At 43.1% G+C, this 15,558-nt stretch overlaps 1 protein-coding gene across 2 annotated transcripts; it reads right to left on the reverse strand.

The window, feature by feature from the left end:
- Window positions 1–6,809: 6,809 nt before the first annotated feature.
- Window positions 6,810–11,179, reverse strand: LOC110287040 (diphosphoinositol polyphosphate phosphohydrolase 3-alpha). Of its 2 annotated transcripts, XM_085838305.1 has the most exons (2): window positions 10,504–11,179; window positions 6,810–7,914 (listed from the first exon to the last, which is right to left on the reverse strand). In XM_085838305.1, coding segments are annotated over exons 1-2 (495 nt in total). In that variant the 5' UTR covers window positions 10,998–11,179; the 3' UTR covers window positions 6,810–7,913. The 2 variants fall into 2 exon arrangements, with proteins under 2 accessions (XP_085694431.1, XP_029329354.2); XM_029473494.2 differs by lacking the exon at window positions 6,810–7,914 and having other exon boundaries at window positions 10,503–11,179.
- Window positions 11,180–15,558: the final 4,379 nt, after the last annotated feature.

Consider the following 15,558-nt stretch of genomic DNA (forward strand, 5'->3'; position numbering starts at 1 on the left):
GGATAGTATATTATCTACATGGACATTGTATTAGGATTCTCTAGAGTGATAGAACTTACAGAATTAGACTCTATGTTTCTCTGTACCTACCTATCTACCCCCACCCTGTCTCCTGCTTCTGGATCAGATGTAAGCTCTCAGATACTGTTCTAGCACCATGTCTGCCGGCCCTTATGGGAAAAAGAGACAATTAACAACAGTGTTTTGCCAAGGATATTGCCTCATACTTGTAAATCCAGAATTTAGGAGACAGAGGCAGAAGGGTTGTTACAGACCAGCCTGGGCTACATACAGAGTTCCTGACAAGCCTGGGCTATATAGAGAGCTCTAGGCCTGTCTGGGCTACACACAGAGTTCCATTCCAGCCTGGGCTACATACAGAGTTCTACCCTGTAGCAAGAAAAAACAATGTGGTGTAGTCTAAGTGCACAATTAACAACAGTGTTTTGTCAGGGATATTGCCTCATACTTGTAAATCCAGAATTTAGGAGACAGAGGCAGGAGGGTTGTTATAGACCAGCCTGGGCTACATAGAGAGTTCCAGACAAGCCTGGGCTACATAGAGAGCTCCAGGCCTGTCTGGGCTACACACAGAGTTCCATTCCAGCCTGGACTACATACAGAGTTCTACCCTGTAGCAAGAAAAAACAATGTGGTAGTAGTCTAAGTGCACAGACAGTTCTGATGAAGCCTCTGCCTCTTTGAAGATAAACATTGCATATGATCCATAATTTCAGTTTGTGACCCATAGGAACACCCATGAAAAAGGGATCCTTTAATGATAAGCATCAGGGGATATAAGAAGCTAGTCAAATTAGTAGCCTTAGAAATGATAGAATGCTTGCTTTCTTCCTATCAATTATGTGGCTATGGAAAGAAAACAACTCTAGATGGTCAGAGAAAACTTCCTTTGCAAAAATGATTAACCACTTTGTCCATCTTCCACTCTGTAGTTGAGACCTGTCATCCACATGGATTCAGTAACCTTACTGTAGCCTGACTTCTGCTATTTTGTGGGTTCTTTTTATTTCCATCATTTTCCACCCCTCTTCTTCCACACTTTAAACCCCCTAACACTAGGTAGAAAAGAAAGGATAGAGGGTAAAGGGGGCAATGATATCATTAAACAACTTCCTGATGATCAGGAGCATTGAGTACCTTTGGGCAAGTTTGATTACAATCAGGATATCTAATTTCTTATCTTCACCTCTTTGCACACTGCTTGACAACTTGAAACTTACAGAATCCAACACTAACAGGCCAACCAGCTCACCCCCTATCAGGGCTCTAGCATTTATATGTTCTCTGAAAAGTCCCCAGATTTCCAAATGTCACACACTCACAGAAACTATCTGTAACTGGCAAAACCATGCCTCTGTTAAAGCCTAAGGCAAATAATAGTCACTTGCTGTGATCCAGCCACATATCCCATATCTGGGATTAAAATGAAAACAGATTCCCATGATATTATTGTGTTTTTAAAGAAACCAGAATTCTCACTACACCTTACTAGAAGTTACAGTTAAATTAAGATTCTAGTCTTATCTACGTAATCCTTACCTAAGTAAACAAAACAGATGTGGTATAAGCTCCAAGGTATAATTAAATTGAGGTTTCTGATGGGGAGGCTCACAAAGAATTTCATCATTCTTTTTATTAGGTTGACTGCTGCAAAGTATTGGTTGGTATTATGGCTCTGTTTTGTTAGTCTGCACCTTCTGAGACAGACTATTGCTATGTAATGCTGGATGGCCTTAGCACCTCACCATCTACCTGCCTGAGTCTCTCTAGTACTGTGATAAGAGGTACACGCTATCATAGCCATCTCTGCTGTAAATCTTTAAACCTCTCTCCATTCTTTACCTGCTCGTATCTAGACCAGCTGATAAGAAACCTGACTCTATGTACCCTCTTTTGATGTTTCGACTCACTGAGCAATCAAAATTAGATCAAATCTTTCACATTATACAATGGTTTTTAAGAAATGGAAGCCCATAGTTAACTTGCTTCTCAACTACATAATTACTGTGCCCCAGACTATAATTAAATAGGACCTTTAAGGACTGAAACCATTATACAAGAACTATTTAGGCAAGGAAGGGATTGTTTCAACTATTTTTCCACTGAACTGCCCAATTTTTCCAGCTCTTAAACTTGTGTGAGTGAATTTCCTTGGTTATCATACCCTTAATGCCATGGGTTCACCCATTAAGACCCCTAGGAATAATATTACCCATATGTAAATTAAGGGCTCAATCCAAATTAATACAAGTTTGGTTGTTGTATCTTGTTCAATGCCTATATCAACAGCCTCTTGGCCACAGTTTTCTGTTTTGTCCCAAAAGGGAGATACCCTGAAAGTAGATCATCAGTTTTTCTATCTCAAGCACCCTTTGTGGATAAGATCAGGAGCATATATACTCTTGTTTGAAACGATCCTGTAAAAATACCTGGGACATACATTTATCCCTCAGTATCAACGGAGAATTGGTTCCAGGATCGCTGTTTCTTCCCTTGAGGTATTCTCACATGCTCAAATGCCTTATATAAAATGACATGCTGTTTGCATATAAATCTATGTCCATCATCTAATTTAAATCATTTTTAAATACTATGTTAAATAGTTGTTATGTGTGTGCTATTTAAGGAATCATGACAAGATAAAAAGATCCCTGTACCTGTTGGGTACAGGTGCAGCTTTTAAAAATACTTTTGATTCACTGTTGCAAAAACCATGGAAACAGAACTTTTGGATATGAACAACTGACTATACAAATTCTCAAAAAGGCAGCTCCTATGAAAAGGATGGGCCCTTGGTGCACATGTAACACAATGCCTTAAATTTCTTAATTATTTGGGAAACTGGGAGATGCATTCTCCCTGACACTGATGTTCTTAGTCCTCACTGCATTAAAACTAACATCTTTTAGGCCTTTCTCACTTCTGGAGGCAATATATAATCCACCTATAAATTCTACTGTCTCATTTATGTCATTATTGCACAAAAAATGTTCATCATTTCAGCAAAGGCTGTAAATACTACAAGAACTCTTATTAATTCCATGCTTGCTCGAGACTCCATTACTGGAGAAGCTTTAGCACCCTACTCTCCTATCTGTTCTGGTCCTTGAGAGCCATTTGTAGTCTACTGTTTTATACCTAACACACACGAAAAACTAGTGTTCTTTGTCTTTAGAGGGGCGATTGCTGGCTTCATATCAGTGTTTCCTGCAAAGAGGTTTTCACAGATCCTTAGCACATAGCCCTCTGATTTACAGCTTTAACTAAGTCTTAGAATTAGTACTCTCAAGTTACTGTAGCTACCAAACCTTTTGCTTTAAGACTGAATGAAGATGCTGGGGCCTGTGACCGATCAGATGAGCTGGTGAGAATAGATAACCCTTATCTTCAGTTCTTTTGTCAGATTCTGTGCTGAATGAAGTCACTCCCTTTCCAAATTCGTTGTCTACCTAGAGACCTCTTTAAGTTCAAGTGAATGAAGAAAAATAAGAGTTGGGGCATATTATGAACACAGACACTTTCTCAGGAACTTGTCATCACTTAACAAGGATGACCCTGAAAAAAATTAAAAAGATTAAACTTAAGTTAACTCTCATATTGTAGCTAATTCAATAGGTGCCTGAATTGTAAATCAGGGCTGAATCAAGACACTCGGTGTTTGTTTGTTTGTTTTTAGGGCTTTTGGGTTTTTTGGGTTTTTTTTGGGGGGGGTTCAGAGTTTCAGACATTGTTGATATCAAATAACTCATTTTCCTTTGTTGTAATGAACTTTATTTTTTCAAATGTCGACAATAGAATGCCCAGCTTTATACATGCCGGGTGAGAACACTCTACTCCCAGTCATCAGATGACACTTTCACTATACTAGCAGATGACACTTTCACTATACTAGCAGATGACACTTTCACTATACTAGCAGATGACACTTTCACTATACTAGCAGATGACACTTTCACTATACTAGCAGATGACACTTTCACTATACTAGCAGATGACACTTTCACTATACTAGCAGATGACACTTTCACTATACTAGCAGATGACACTTTCACTATACTAGCAGATGACACTTTCACTATACTAGCAGGTCTGTAATCCCAAATTTAATTAAGGGAACTGCTTTTCAGATATTTTACTTACCAAAATCAAGGAGAAATTATAATAAAGTCTTTTACATGCTTGGCTGCTGACAGCATCTAAACCGTATGTCTCTTTTGCTTCATGCTTACAAGTTAAGATAAAAACAGAGAGCTCTTTCCTTTGCTGACCAGTAGAGCTCCACACCATCCAAACTGCCAGCTGGGCATTGGAACCAATACCCTAGTCCTGTGGCATAAGCTCAATAAAAACTCTGTCTCCTTCCCTTCTCTAGAAATGTCAGGCCAGCTTTAAAGGTCTCTAAGCTCCCCAGCTCCACACCCACCCTGCTGCCCCTCCACAACCACCCTACTCCCCCACTCAAATACTCTTTGTGTAAGTAATGAACCTCCAAGCACCTGGTTGATCTAGATGTGATAGCATATTGGAAGCAAATTTTGTATTAAAGTTCATTCTGTATTTTCAAAGTGGCTATATCAGGTGAACCATCTTTGTTACTGTATACAATCTGAGTCTTCAACTTGTAGTAACCATCTCAGGAATAGAAGATGCAAAGCTTTAAGTGACTCCCCTTTCTCTCCCCCACCCCCACCCAGGAGCCTGTCATGAACCAGTTTTTCATTAGCAAAGTTTCTGATGAGGCCTGGGAGCTGCAGGATGTAAAACCACTCCACAGTGGCTTCTCTGCAACAGAGTATCCTACACTTTGCATTACAACCACCATCATTTGGCCTTTGTATTTTAGGATAGTTAAGACACAAACCAAAGGAGCTGTGAATGCTGTGCCTCATCCTTTGTAGTATTTTAAGTCCTAAGCTCATTACATCTAAAAGTGGCTCCTGTATCCAGTAAGTCAGGCCTTGACACTGTATGTATGATGAGCTTGTTCCTACATTCTGATTGCTATGTCACTTATATATTAAGCTAATATAACTAGCATCTTTGTGCCTATTCAGCAGTTGTTATGCTGACTAAAAACCAAGGGTATTTAGTAAATACCACATCCTTCAATCTTATGAAGAATCATGGAGTTAGTTATCTTACACAGCTGTGTAGGGCTAATTTTGTGCCTAATGAAAAAAATCACATAATACACGTTGTGAAGCTAAGAAGTTAAAAAAATGTATTAGAGAATGGAAAATTCTAAGAAAATAAAATCATGATTTATAAAGCATTCTCTTGAGTAAAGAGAAATACACTCACAGATCATAGTGTCTTACAAGGTCTCAGCTTTCTTAATTCCTAGAAATCAAATCCCTGATATAGTTACAGTGTTGTTTTGAACTGTTAGGGGATTTATTTCTTTGGCAAATACTAGTTGACAAAATCATTGATATAATACATATATACATATATATAAGTTTATATAAATAAAATTATATAAATTTATTAAATAAATAATATAACAGGCACCACGAGTACCACGTTCCAGACTTTGGGAATAAGGGAGAACCCAGTTTGAGTCTCAGAGTCAGGAGACCTTACAGTTCAGTTGATTAAGGCTAATAAGAGTGGGCTAAGATCTGTGACACGACAGAACAGGGTGGGTACAGGGAATACCCCAGTATACTGCACTTGTGGCTTGCAAAAGTATGAACTAAAAATACCTGGTACATTTTACAGATGGGAAAACGGGAGACTACAGACATAACCTGACACAGGCCATTACAGGTCAAGTCAGCTTTGAGCCACAGCCTATTGAGCCCCAAAGCACTATTTTTACCACTAACACCACCTCAAGTTTTCCATGGGTCTGGCTGCCTCCAAATTTTAACTCTCAAATCAATTGACCTGAACTTGGAAACAAGTTACACAGGTAAATCATGATGCTTTCTCACTGGGTACCCTGGTTACTGAAAGCATTAGCCAGCTAGCATGAGAAAGACCTCAAGGTAAGACTTTTATCTCCCCCTTTTCCAGACAACAGCTGATTCAGGGCATCTCCTTGCTCTTGGGATCAGAAACACTTAACTACTACAGAGGAAATCTTCATCCTTGACAGGAGGCTGCAGTGTTGCCTGAGCTGCATTTCCTGTTCCTTAACCCCCAAATGTCAGGACGGACCCTAGTCTGTTTATTAGTACCTTGGACCTAATTGTCTTCAGGTTTTTTGCAGAATCTGAACCACTACAGAACTCAAACGATGATCTTCAGTCAGGAATCCTAACTGCTTATTTTCTTGTTTTGCCTGCCTTCAAATAAAATATTGGACACAGTGTACAGCATACACATCTAAAACTAATGAGTTGTGTTTCCTGGAGAACCTTTTAAAATAGAGTAATGTGAATTTTTATAAAATTATTCCCTGGAGACCCTGCCCTTGACTTCACGTTGCTATGAACCAGAATGCAAATGGCATCGGAATCTATTCTCAACATAGTAAAATCAACTACAACTACCATTTTCCAATAGTTGTACCATTTTCCAATAGTTGTAAGTTTAACTGTTCCTGTTTCAGTAGAATAAAGTATATATAAAAAAAAATAACAAACAAAAACTCCAAGCAGTGGTCTATACCAAGGGTGTAACTAGCCATTCCAGGGCATGTCACCTTTTATTTCTGTGAATTTGGCATCTTCGACCAGAAGTAGTATCCTGGAGCCAATATTTAAAAACCAAGCTATAAACTTTTTCCTCCTCATTGTTTTTCCCCAACATTACATCCTAGATTAATTATAAGGACTCCGGCATTTCCAATGATTTTGATTAACTTTTTATTATGGAAAATGTCAAACATACAAAAGCAGAGATGAACATATATAATGAACATCGTTTAATTATCACTCAGCTTAGACGATCTTAAACGCCAATCTTGTTTGAGTTATGTCCAGTGTATTTAATATCAAGACATATTTTGAAGCAAATCCCAGACATTATATCATTTCAACTGTAAATATTTGAATGCAGATAAGAATTCTTGATTCCAATATAACAATAGTATTATAATAATCAACATGAAAATATCCAGCCAATCCTCAAAGTATTCTAGTTGTCTGATAAATTCACTCATTTCTAGTTTGATCAAATCAGGATCAAGATAAGATCCATATAGGTAACTGATCATTCTCTGAAGCCTTTCTCAACCCACAGGTTCAGCCTCCACCTTTTCCTTTCATCCTTGTGACTAACTAATATACTGAAGAAACTGGATCATCTGTCCTGTGTTTTCTTGGAGGCTGAAGATTCCAGAATCTCATCTGTTTGATATATAGTAAACTGTTTCTCTGTCTCCTGCATTTTCTATAGAGGAGAAATTATGTCAAGAGGCACAGTCAAATTTAGGTCAAAATTTTGGCAAATGTAGGAGGTACATAATGTCTGGGATAACACAGACATATGAACAACATTTTTGCTCCTATCTCACAGCTGCCTTGAAATACAAAAGCCACATATATGCTAGAGATATTAGAAGGGGGATGTTTCACCATTCATTATCATTACAAAATATTAAACAAATATTCAGTGACGCCTACCATATATCAAGTAATCTATGCTAGATATAAAAAGACTAAGAAAGCAAGTTCTTTGCATTCACGGTCAAATCTGATGGGAAATACAAACAAAAGCACACAAAGGCCACAGGTGCCAAATAGAATTCTGTACAGATACAGTGGTAGTGCAACAACCTGAAGAGTAGCCATTGTTAATACCAGGAAAGAAGTGTCCAAAAGCATAGGATGAGCTGTGTCCTTGGGGGTGTCAAAGAGCTCACCTGTGCTTCACAATTCCATTCATCACTGGGTTCACATACTTGATTCTCTCAAAGTAAATCTGAATAACATTTATTCCATTCACCTAAAAAAAGATAATCTGATTAATAAAGGTTTTACGGGTTTGTCCATTCCTGTAGAGTCTAAACAACAAATATTTACTGAGGATTTAGTATGGTTCATCAACCCTTTCTACTGGAAAAGCTTGCAGTGAATTATCCATTTGAAGTTCCACTGTAAGCACGGGTGAGAGGCTAAAGAAATAAAGGCCCCTGGGTCTGTTATAAAGCTTAAAAGAGAAAATTTGGAAATTCACTGGTAGTAGACATTTCTAATGTGTGAGTCAATAACAAATATCTCCGAATTTTAGCCCCTCTTTTGAGGCCCTGGAGTTAGGCTGGATTCAGGTTGGGTTCTAATCTTCAGGGAGTTCATATTCCACAAAAAGAACTCTGGGGGAAAAAAAAAACACTTTGGCTAGCTGTTAGTATTGTATAGGTTCTAAGCAATTTCAGCTCCCTTCCCCAGTTAACAACTGTTGAGGGAGAGATTGTTCTTTCTATAAAGGAACCCCATTCAACAGGAAGCAAGGAAAGAAAGAAGCAACGCCAGATCCAGACAGAGCCTGTTAATACACGTGTCCCAGAAGCACTGCCGCCCATACTGCTATGTTACACTCTGCCTGTTCTTGTTCTTGCCCACTTCAGGTTTTACTGATGCTTCTAAATAAAGCCTTACATCAATTCTCTCAAATGAAACCAGATCAAGGAATTATATGTAGCTGCATTTCAAGCCCTTACTTCTTGCAGAAATGATCTGATTGACAAAACATAGGTTTCTAATACACCTTGTGCCTGCATCAAACATATCAAAATGATTTCCACTTCAGCATGGCTTCTTCAAGCTTTTTAAAGGATAAGCATAGGCACTTGTCCAGTGGGGGGTGGGGGGTGGGGGGGGAGTGGGATCAGCCCTTTAAGAGAACATGCTGAAAGCAAATTCCTATAATTGTGTATAAGAGTCTTAATTATCTTTCATTAGTGTTCTGGACTTGGAGGGAAGGGGATCAATTGAAATTTCAGCTGTACATCTTCATTGCATGCAACACACAAAATGTGTAGGCACTAAGTAACCACACCAAGGAGAAAAATCCCAGCTGCTGGTCCAACTTTGGAGACTGTAAGATGTAGACACGACTTGCCTTCTTTCTGAGTCAGCTGCTTGGTCTGCATTTCTTGGAATTATTCTATTTAAATGCTTTCAATCTTTACTTTTCTAGACTGAACATCAGGAAGGATATCTAACTGTCTACATAAAATTGAATTTAAAGTGTGTTCACTGGTATTATTTTTGGTATGAAATATGAAAATGGAAAGGATTTGGAAGGTTGAAAATTGCATGAACAACCTACGTGGATCCCAAAGAAAATCTCAGTGATCAATTCAAATACTTTTGAATGCAACAATGTATGTTTATAGGATGCTAATGAAAACTGCTTAAATCAACAGTCTCAATTAGAGTTCAAAAGTCAAAATAGGATACTGTGTTATTATGTCTAGAATGCCATATTGTAGTTAAACTTCCAACATATGTGTGGCATGTTTTGGATAAAAGGTATTTTTATGTACACAATACATAAATAAAGCAATAATTCATATCTCTTGGATAGGGGTAGACTCTTAAGACTGCGATTACTGAGAATGCCTGTTCAGTGATTGAGATTACTGAGTAGTGAAAACTATGGTCAATAATTTATTATTATTGAGGGCATGAAATTAAATGCTTGGTTTATAAAAGCAATTGTTTTTGGTAAGCAGGTTTGTACTCACTTCTTTGACAGTATCACTTTCATGACTACACCTATTTTACTTCAATGGATTTATGTAACAGTACCAATTGAGAAAATTGATGATATGCAATTCTAAGTTTAGTAAGTTATTTTTTAAGGTAACCTATAGAATAAAATGTTTAAGTTAGTGTCAGCATCCATGTATATTTATTACAGGTTTGTAGAGCACATTTAGAATGTTGGTGAAGAGACACCATCCAGTCATATTCAGTGTGAAGGCTGTGAATGAGAAAATAAAGAAAAAACATAAAAAGATGCCCACGAACACACACCCCTCACCAGCTGGTAGGACTCTAAAGGCCGCTCCACTAAGAAAAAAAAAAAAAGAAAAACAAAAAACAGAAGCCTGACATCAAAAGCGCGCGCACACACCCACACACAAAAACATAAGGCTGTTTAAAGGGGAAAAAAAAAAAAACATCCAAACAAAAACATCAAAAAGCAGATAGGCACGCAAGCACACACAGACACACACATGAACACACACACACACTAAAACGCACACCCTCCGAGAAGAGCAGAGCAAGCAGCTAAGGCACCTTTCACAAAATCCCATGCAGCTGTGGCTGACCGCAAGATTTTTACAGTGTCACCAAGAAGCGATTGGAAAAGCATCTGAAAAACGTGCAAATTGTCTGCAAACAGCGCCTGGCAACCGAGACAGTTTGCAAGCGTGATTCAGAGGTCTGCCTGCCAAGGAAACAAAAGAAGCCTCCCTCCTGCCCGTGCAGGCGGGCGCACAGGGCAGGAGAGGTGCTCCCCTGGCAAGCAGGAGGCAAGTGCGGGGAGGCGACAGGCAGGAGTCCGGGCGGGAGCGGTACATACTAGGGCTCGCTCTCTGGCGGGGACGGGGCGGCCGAGTTCCCATTAGTAGGGGAGCCGCCCAGCTTCAGTTTCTCCAGGTACTCGGCGTGCACGGGCTTGTGGCACTGCAGGACCTTGATGGCATCTTCGATCTTGAACCACTCGCGCTTCCTGCCGATGCTGACCGAGTCTTCCCAATCCTCCAGCAGCTCGGTGACGGTGAGCACGAACACGTAGGTCCGGTGCTTGCGGTCCTGGTTCTGCTCGAAGACGCCCAGCAAGCGGCCCAACTTCCCCTTGACTCCCGCCTCCTCATACACCTCGCGCACCGCCGCGCCGTCCGGCTCTTCCTCGGGCTCCATGCCCCCTCCCGGCACGATCCAGCGGTCGGGGTAGCGGCTGCTGCTCACCAGCAGCACCTCGTCCTCGCGCTCGCTGCGGAAGCACAGGCACGCGGCGCGCTTCTTGAAGCCCTCGGGGTCGTAGGTCCGCGTCTGGTTCGGCTTGCACTTCATCCTCCCCGACGCCGCCTCCGCCGCCGCCGCCTCTGAGGTCGCTTGCAGCTGCCTAGGGAGCGGGCCGCTGCCGCCGCGCAGCCGAGGAGCTCCCGCGGGCAGGGAGAGGGCCCGGCGAGGCTGGAGGAGAGGAGAGGAGAGCGGAGTGGAGCGAAGCGGAGTCTGTGCCGAGCCGGCGGAGACGAGGCGGGGGCGGGCGCGGGGGCGGGGGCGAGCCGGCGCGTCAGTCAGTCCGCGGGGCGGGCAGCACCGGCCGGGCGCGCCGAGGGTCGCGAGCCCGCCGCCTGATTGGAGGCGCCGCTTCCGCCGCCCGGAGCCGGGAGCCCAGAGCCCGCGCCTCCGCACAGCCCCGGAGTGGACCGTGCGCGGCCCCCGCCCTCCGGATCGCCGCGATCTCGCGCGCGCTCGCCCGCTCTGCCGCCGCCGCCACCACTGCCGCCGCCGCCGCCGTTGCTGCTGCGCCAGGGGTTGAGCGAGGTGAGGCGCGTGCGCGCGCGTGGCCGGGACCGCGTGCGCGCGCGCGGCGGAGGGCGAGGGGCGGGGGCGCGGAGGCGGGGGTCTCCCGACTCCCGCAAAGCGCGACGCCGCCGGCCCACTGCGCAGGCGCCCCGCACCGCTGGCACTGGGAAGCTTCTTGCTGCCAGTGCGCTGGGGAGGTGCATACAACTGTGACTTGGCTGCACAGGGTCTTCACCACGTGTGGGTCTCAGCCAGACCTGGAGGCAGAGGGGGCCAGGCCCTCCCTGAGAATCGCCTAAGCAGAGGGGTCGAGGCCCGCGCCTCACACTCAGCTCCCATCATGAACTGCACTGCCTTATTTATAGGCAGAAGGCCTGGTGTCCCCAGAATGACCAATGAGAGTCTTGCCAGAAGAATCTTTGCTGAGTCACATGCAGCTCGCCTTCTTCAACAGGTTCCCTTCTGCATTTGTCGACCATGTTGGTTCAGCCCTTGCCTTAAACACTTGCACATGACCCCTGTTCTCGGTTTGCACAGTTTGCAGTCAGTGAACCCCGGACTTCTTGTTAAGACCCTCATTTCAACCTCCTTGCAAGCTGTTTCTAGGGCAGCACCCACTGAATTCTTGGATCCCATGTCAAGAGCCTCCATCCTCACATCCTGTGCCCCTTTCTGGCCTCATACAAATGAGCATCTAGGGATTTAGGATTCTTGAAAATAAACGTGTGTGTGTGTGTGTGTGTGTGTGTGTGTGTGTGTGTGTGTGTGTGTGTCTGTGTCTGTGTATAGGTGTCGGTGTTGTACCTCTGAACAGGTGATTTTTGCAAGTGTGTGTGCACCTATTCGTGTGCATGTGAGTGTGTGTGGACATGGACCTCTGAATAGGTGTAGGTCCAAGGTGGGCAAAGGTATCTCCCTCCATTGCTTCCATTACTCTCCCACCAGTATGATTTCAGAGACAGGTTTTCTAAGATGTGTCTGTACTAGACCAGAAAGCACCAGGAATTCATAGTGTGTTTTCTAGTCTCCCTAGCGCTGGGATTGCAGCCTGACTTTTTAGCCAGTGGTGGGGATCAGATCTCAGGAGCTGATGCTTGAGCCTCAAACACTTTAAGCAGTGAGCCATTGCCCTGGCCCAGCGCTTTGCATCTGGGGATTGCAAAGGTCCTTGTACTTTGCTCACATGACCTCTTGATGGGAAGCAGGATACCAGGGTCTAAAGTAAACACAAAATTTTCACCACAGCGAGTTATTTTCTCTGAGCTTTCTCTCCTTCCTCCATTAGACTTGTAAAACTCTGAGGGGCCAAAAGTCTCCCCCAACACATCTTTGGCAAGCCTGCGCTAACTTGAAACCACCTTGCCCTGGGTACAGTAATTTTGGCTGTTTTTACAGAGATGCAGTCTGCTGTGGTTTAGCTTGATGATATTCACAGCTGTCTTCTTGGGGAAAAGAGTTCACTTTGGTAAGGATTACTGATGTCATGGAAAGATAATTTCCATTTTCGTGTACTTCTGTGCAGTCTAGTCTCTTTTTTGTAGTTTTTTGTTTTTTTTTAATTGTTTTCTTTATTTACATTCCAAATGTTGCCCTCCTTCCTAGTACCCCCTCCAAAGAATTCTTCACCCCCTTCTCCCACTCCTTTGCCTCTGAGAGAATATACTCACCCACCCACCACACCTCCTCCCATCCTCCTTCCCTGGGGCATCAAGTCTCTACAGGATCAGGCTCATCCTCTCCCACTGAGGTTAGACAAGGAAGTCCTCTCCTAGATATGTGCTGGGGCCGTGGACCAGGCTGTCTGTGCTCTTTGGTTGGTGACTTAGACTCTGGGAGCTCCCAGGGGTCCATGTTAGTTGACACTGTTGTTCTTCCTATGGGGTTGCCATCCCTTTCAGCCCCTTCAATCCATTCTCTAACTCGTCCATAGGGGTCAACAACTTGGTCCAATGGTTGGGTATAAGTATCTGCATCTGTCTCAGTCAGCTCCTGCTAGAGCCTCTTAGAGGAAAGTCTAATCTCTAGGCTCCTGTGTGCAAGCATTAGAGTGTCAAACATAGCATCAGCAATAGTGGAGGAATTTGGTGACCGCCCATGGGATGATACCCAAGGTGGGCTGGTCACTGAACAGCCTTTCCTTCAGTCTCTGCTCCACTTTTGTCCATGCATTTGTTGTAGTCAGGAACAATTCTGGGTCAAAAAATTTGAAGGTGGGCTGGTGACCCCATTCCTCCACCAGGTCCTGAGTATATACTGGAAGTGGACTCTTCAGGTTCTATTGCCCCACTGTTGGGCATTTCAACTAAGGTCACCCTGTTGAGTCGTGGGAGCATTTTATATCCCAGGTCTCTGGGACATTCTAGAGAGTCTCGCCACCTCCCACCCCAGCAGCTGATATTTCCAGTACTTCTCCTGGCCCTCTGGGCTTCTCTTCTGTCTTCCCTGACACACTCACCTGATCCTGACCCCCCTTTCCCCTCCCCATCCCTCCCAGACACTTCCTTCCTTCTGCCACATGTGGTTAATTTGTTCCCCCTTCTAAATGGGATTGAAGCACCCTCACGTGGGCCTTCCTTACTGTTAAATTTCATACAGACAGTGGGCTGAATCATGGGTATTCTGTACATTTTGGCTGATATCCACTTACCAGTGACTGAATACCATGCATGTCCTTTTAGATTTGGGTTACTTCATTCAGGATGATATTTTCCAGTTCCATTAAATTGCTTGCATATTTCATGATATCCTCCTTTTTAATAGGTGTATAGTATTCCATTGTGTAAATGAACCACAATGTCTATATCCATTCTTCGGTTGAGCGGCATCTGTATTGTTTCCAGCATCTGGCTATTATGAACAAGGCTGCTATGAAGATAGTAGAGCAGGCTTCTTTGTGGTATGGTAGAGCATCTTTGGGTATATGCCCAGGAGTGGTATGGCTGGGTCTTCAGATAGAATTATTTCCAATTTTCTTAGTCAAGAACAGATTGAATTCCAGAGTGGCTGGTAGTACCAGTTTGCAATCCACCAGCAATGGAGGAGTTTTCCTTTTTCTCCACATTCTCACTAGCATGTGCAGTCACCAGAGTTTTTGATCTTAGCAATTCTGATTGACATAATGTGGAATCTCAGCTCAATTTGACTTGCATTTCCCAGAACTCTGTGGAAGTTGAACATTTCTTTAAGCACTTCTTAGACATCTGAGATTCCTCTGTTAAGAATTCTCTGTTTTGACTGAAGGAAAGCCATCCAGAGATTGCCCCACCTAGGGAGCCATCCCACATAGAGTTATCAAACTCAGACACTAGTGTGGATGCCAACAAGTGCTTGCTGACAAGAGGCCTGATGTAGCTGTCTCCTGAGAGGCTCTGCCAGTGCCTGACAAATAAGGAATTTGGTGCTCTCAACCATTCAATGGACTGAGCATAGGGTCCCCAATGAAGGAGCTAGAGTAAGGAGTGAAGGAGCTGAAGGGGTGTGTAGCCCCATAGGAGGAACAGCAATATGAACCAACCAGTACCCCCAGAGCTCCCAGGGACTCAACCACCAACCAAAGAATACACATGGCTCCAGCTGCATATGTAGCAGAGGATGGACTAGTCAGACATCAATGGGAGGAGAGGTCCTTGGTCCTGTGAATGCTCTATGCCCCAGTGTAGGGGAATGCCCAGACAGGGAAGCAGGAGACGGTGGGTTGGTAAGCAGGGGGAGAGGGGATGGAATAGGCGGTTTTGGAGGGGAAACAATTAAAGAGGATAACATTTGAATTGTAAATAAAAATATCATATATATATATATATATATATATATATATATATATGTATGTATGTATCAATTTGTATTGCCAAATTTAATAAGAAAAAGAATCTTCTGTTTTCCTCTGTACCCCATTTTTCAATTAGTAGGTTATTTGGTGTTTTGGAGTCTAGCTTCTTGAGATCTTTACTTATTTTGGATATTAGACCCACTATCAGATATAGGGTTAGTAAAGTTTTTTTTCCCAATCTGTAGGTTGCAATTTCGATCTATTGACAGTGTCCTATACCTTACAGAAGCTTTTCAGTTTCATGAGGTCCCATTTATCAATTGTTGATCTTAGAGC

This window comes from Mus caroli, unplaced genomic scaffold, assembly GCF_978045245.1.
Source record: "Mus caroli unplaced genomic scaffold, Mus_caroli_1 scaffold_5, whole genome shotgun sequence".
Lineage (NCBI taxonomy): Eukaryota > Metazoa > Chordata > Mammalia > Rodentia > Muridae > Mus > Mus caroli.

Bases quoted from the DNA above. Each gene is read 5' to 3' on its own strand.
- LOC110287040 (XM_085838305.1), bottom strand. From the start codon at position 10,997: ATGAAGTGCAAGCCGAACCAGACGCGGACCTACGACCCCGAGGGCTTC.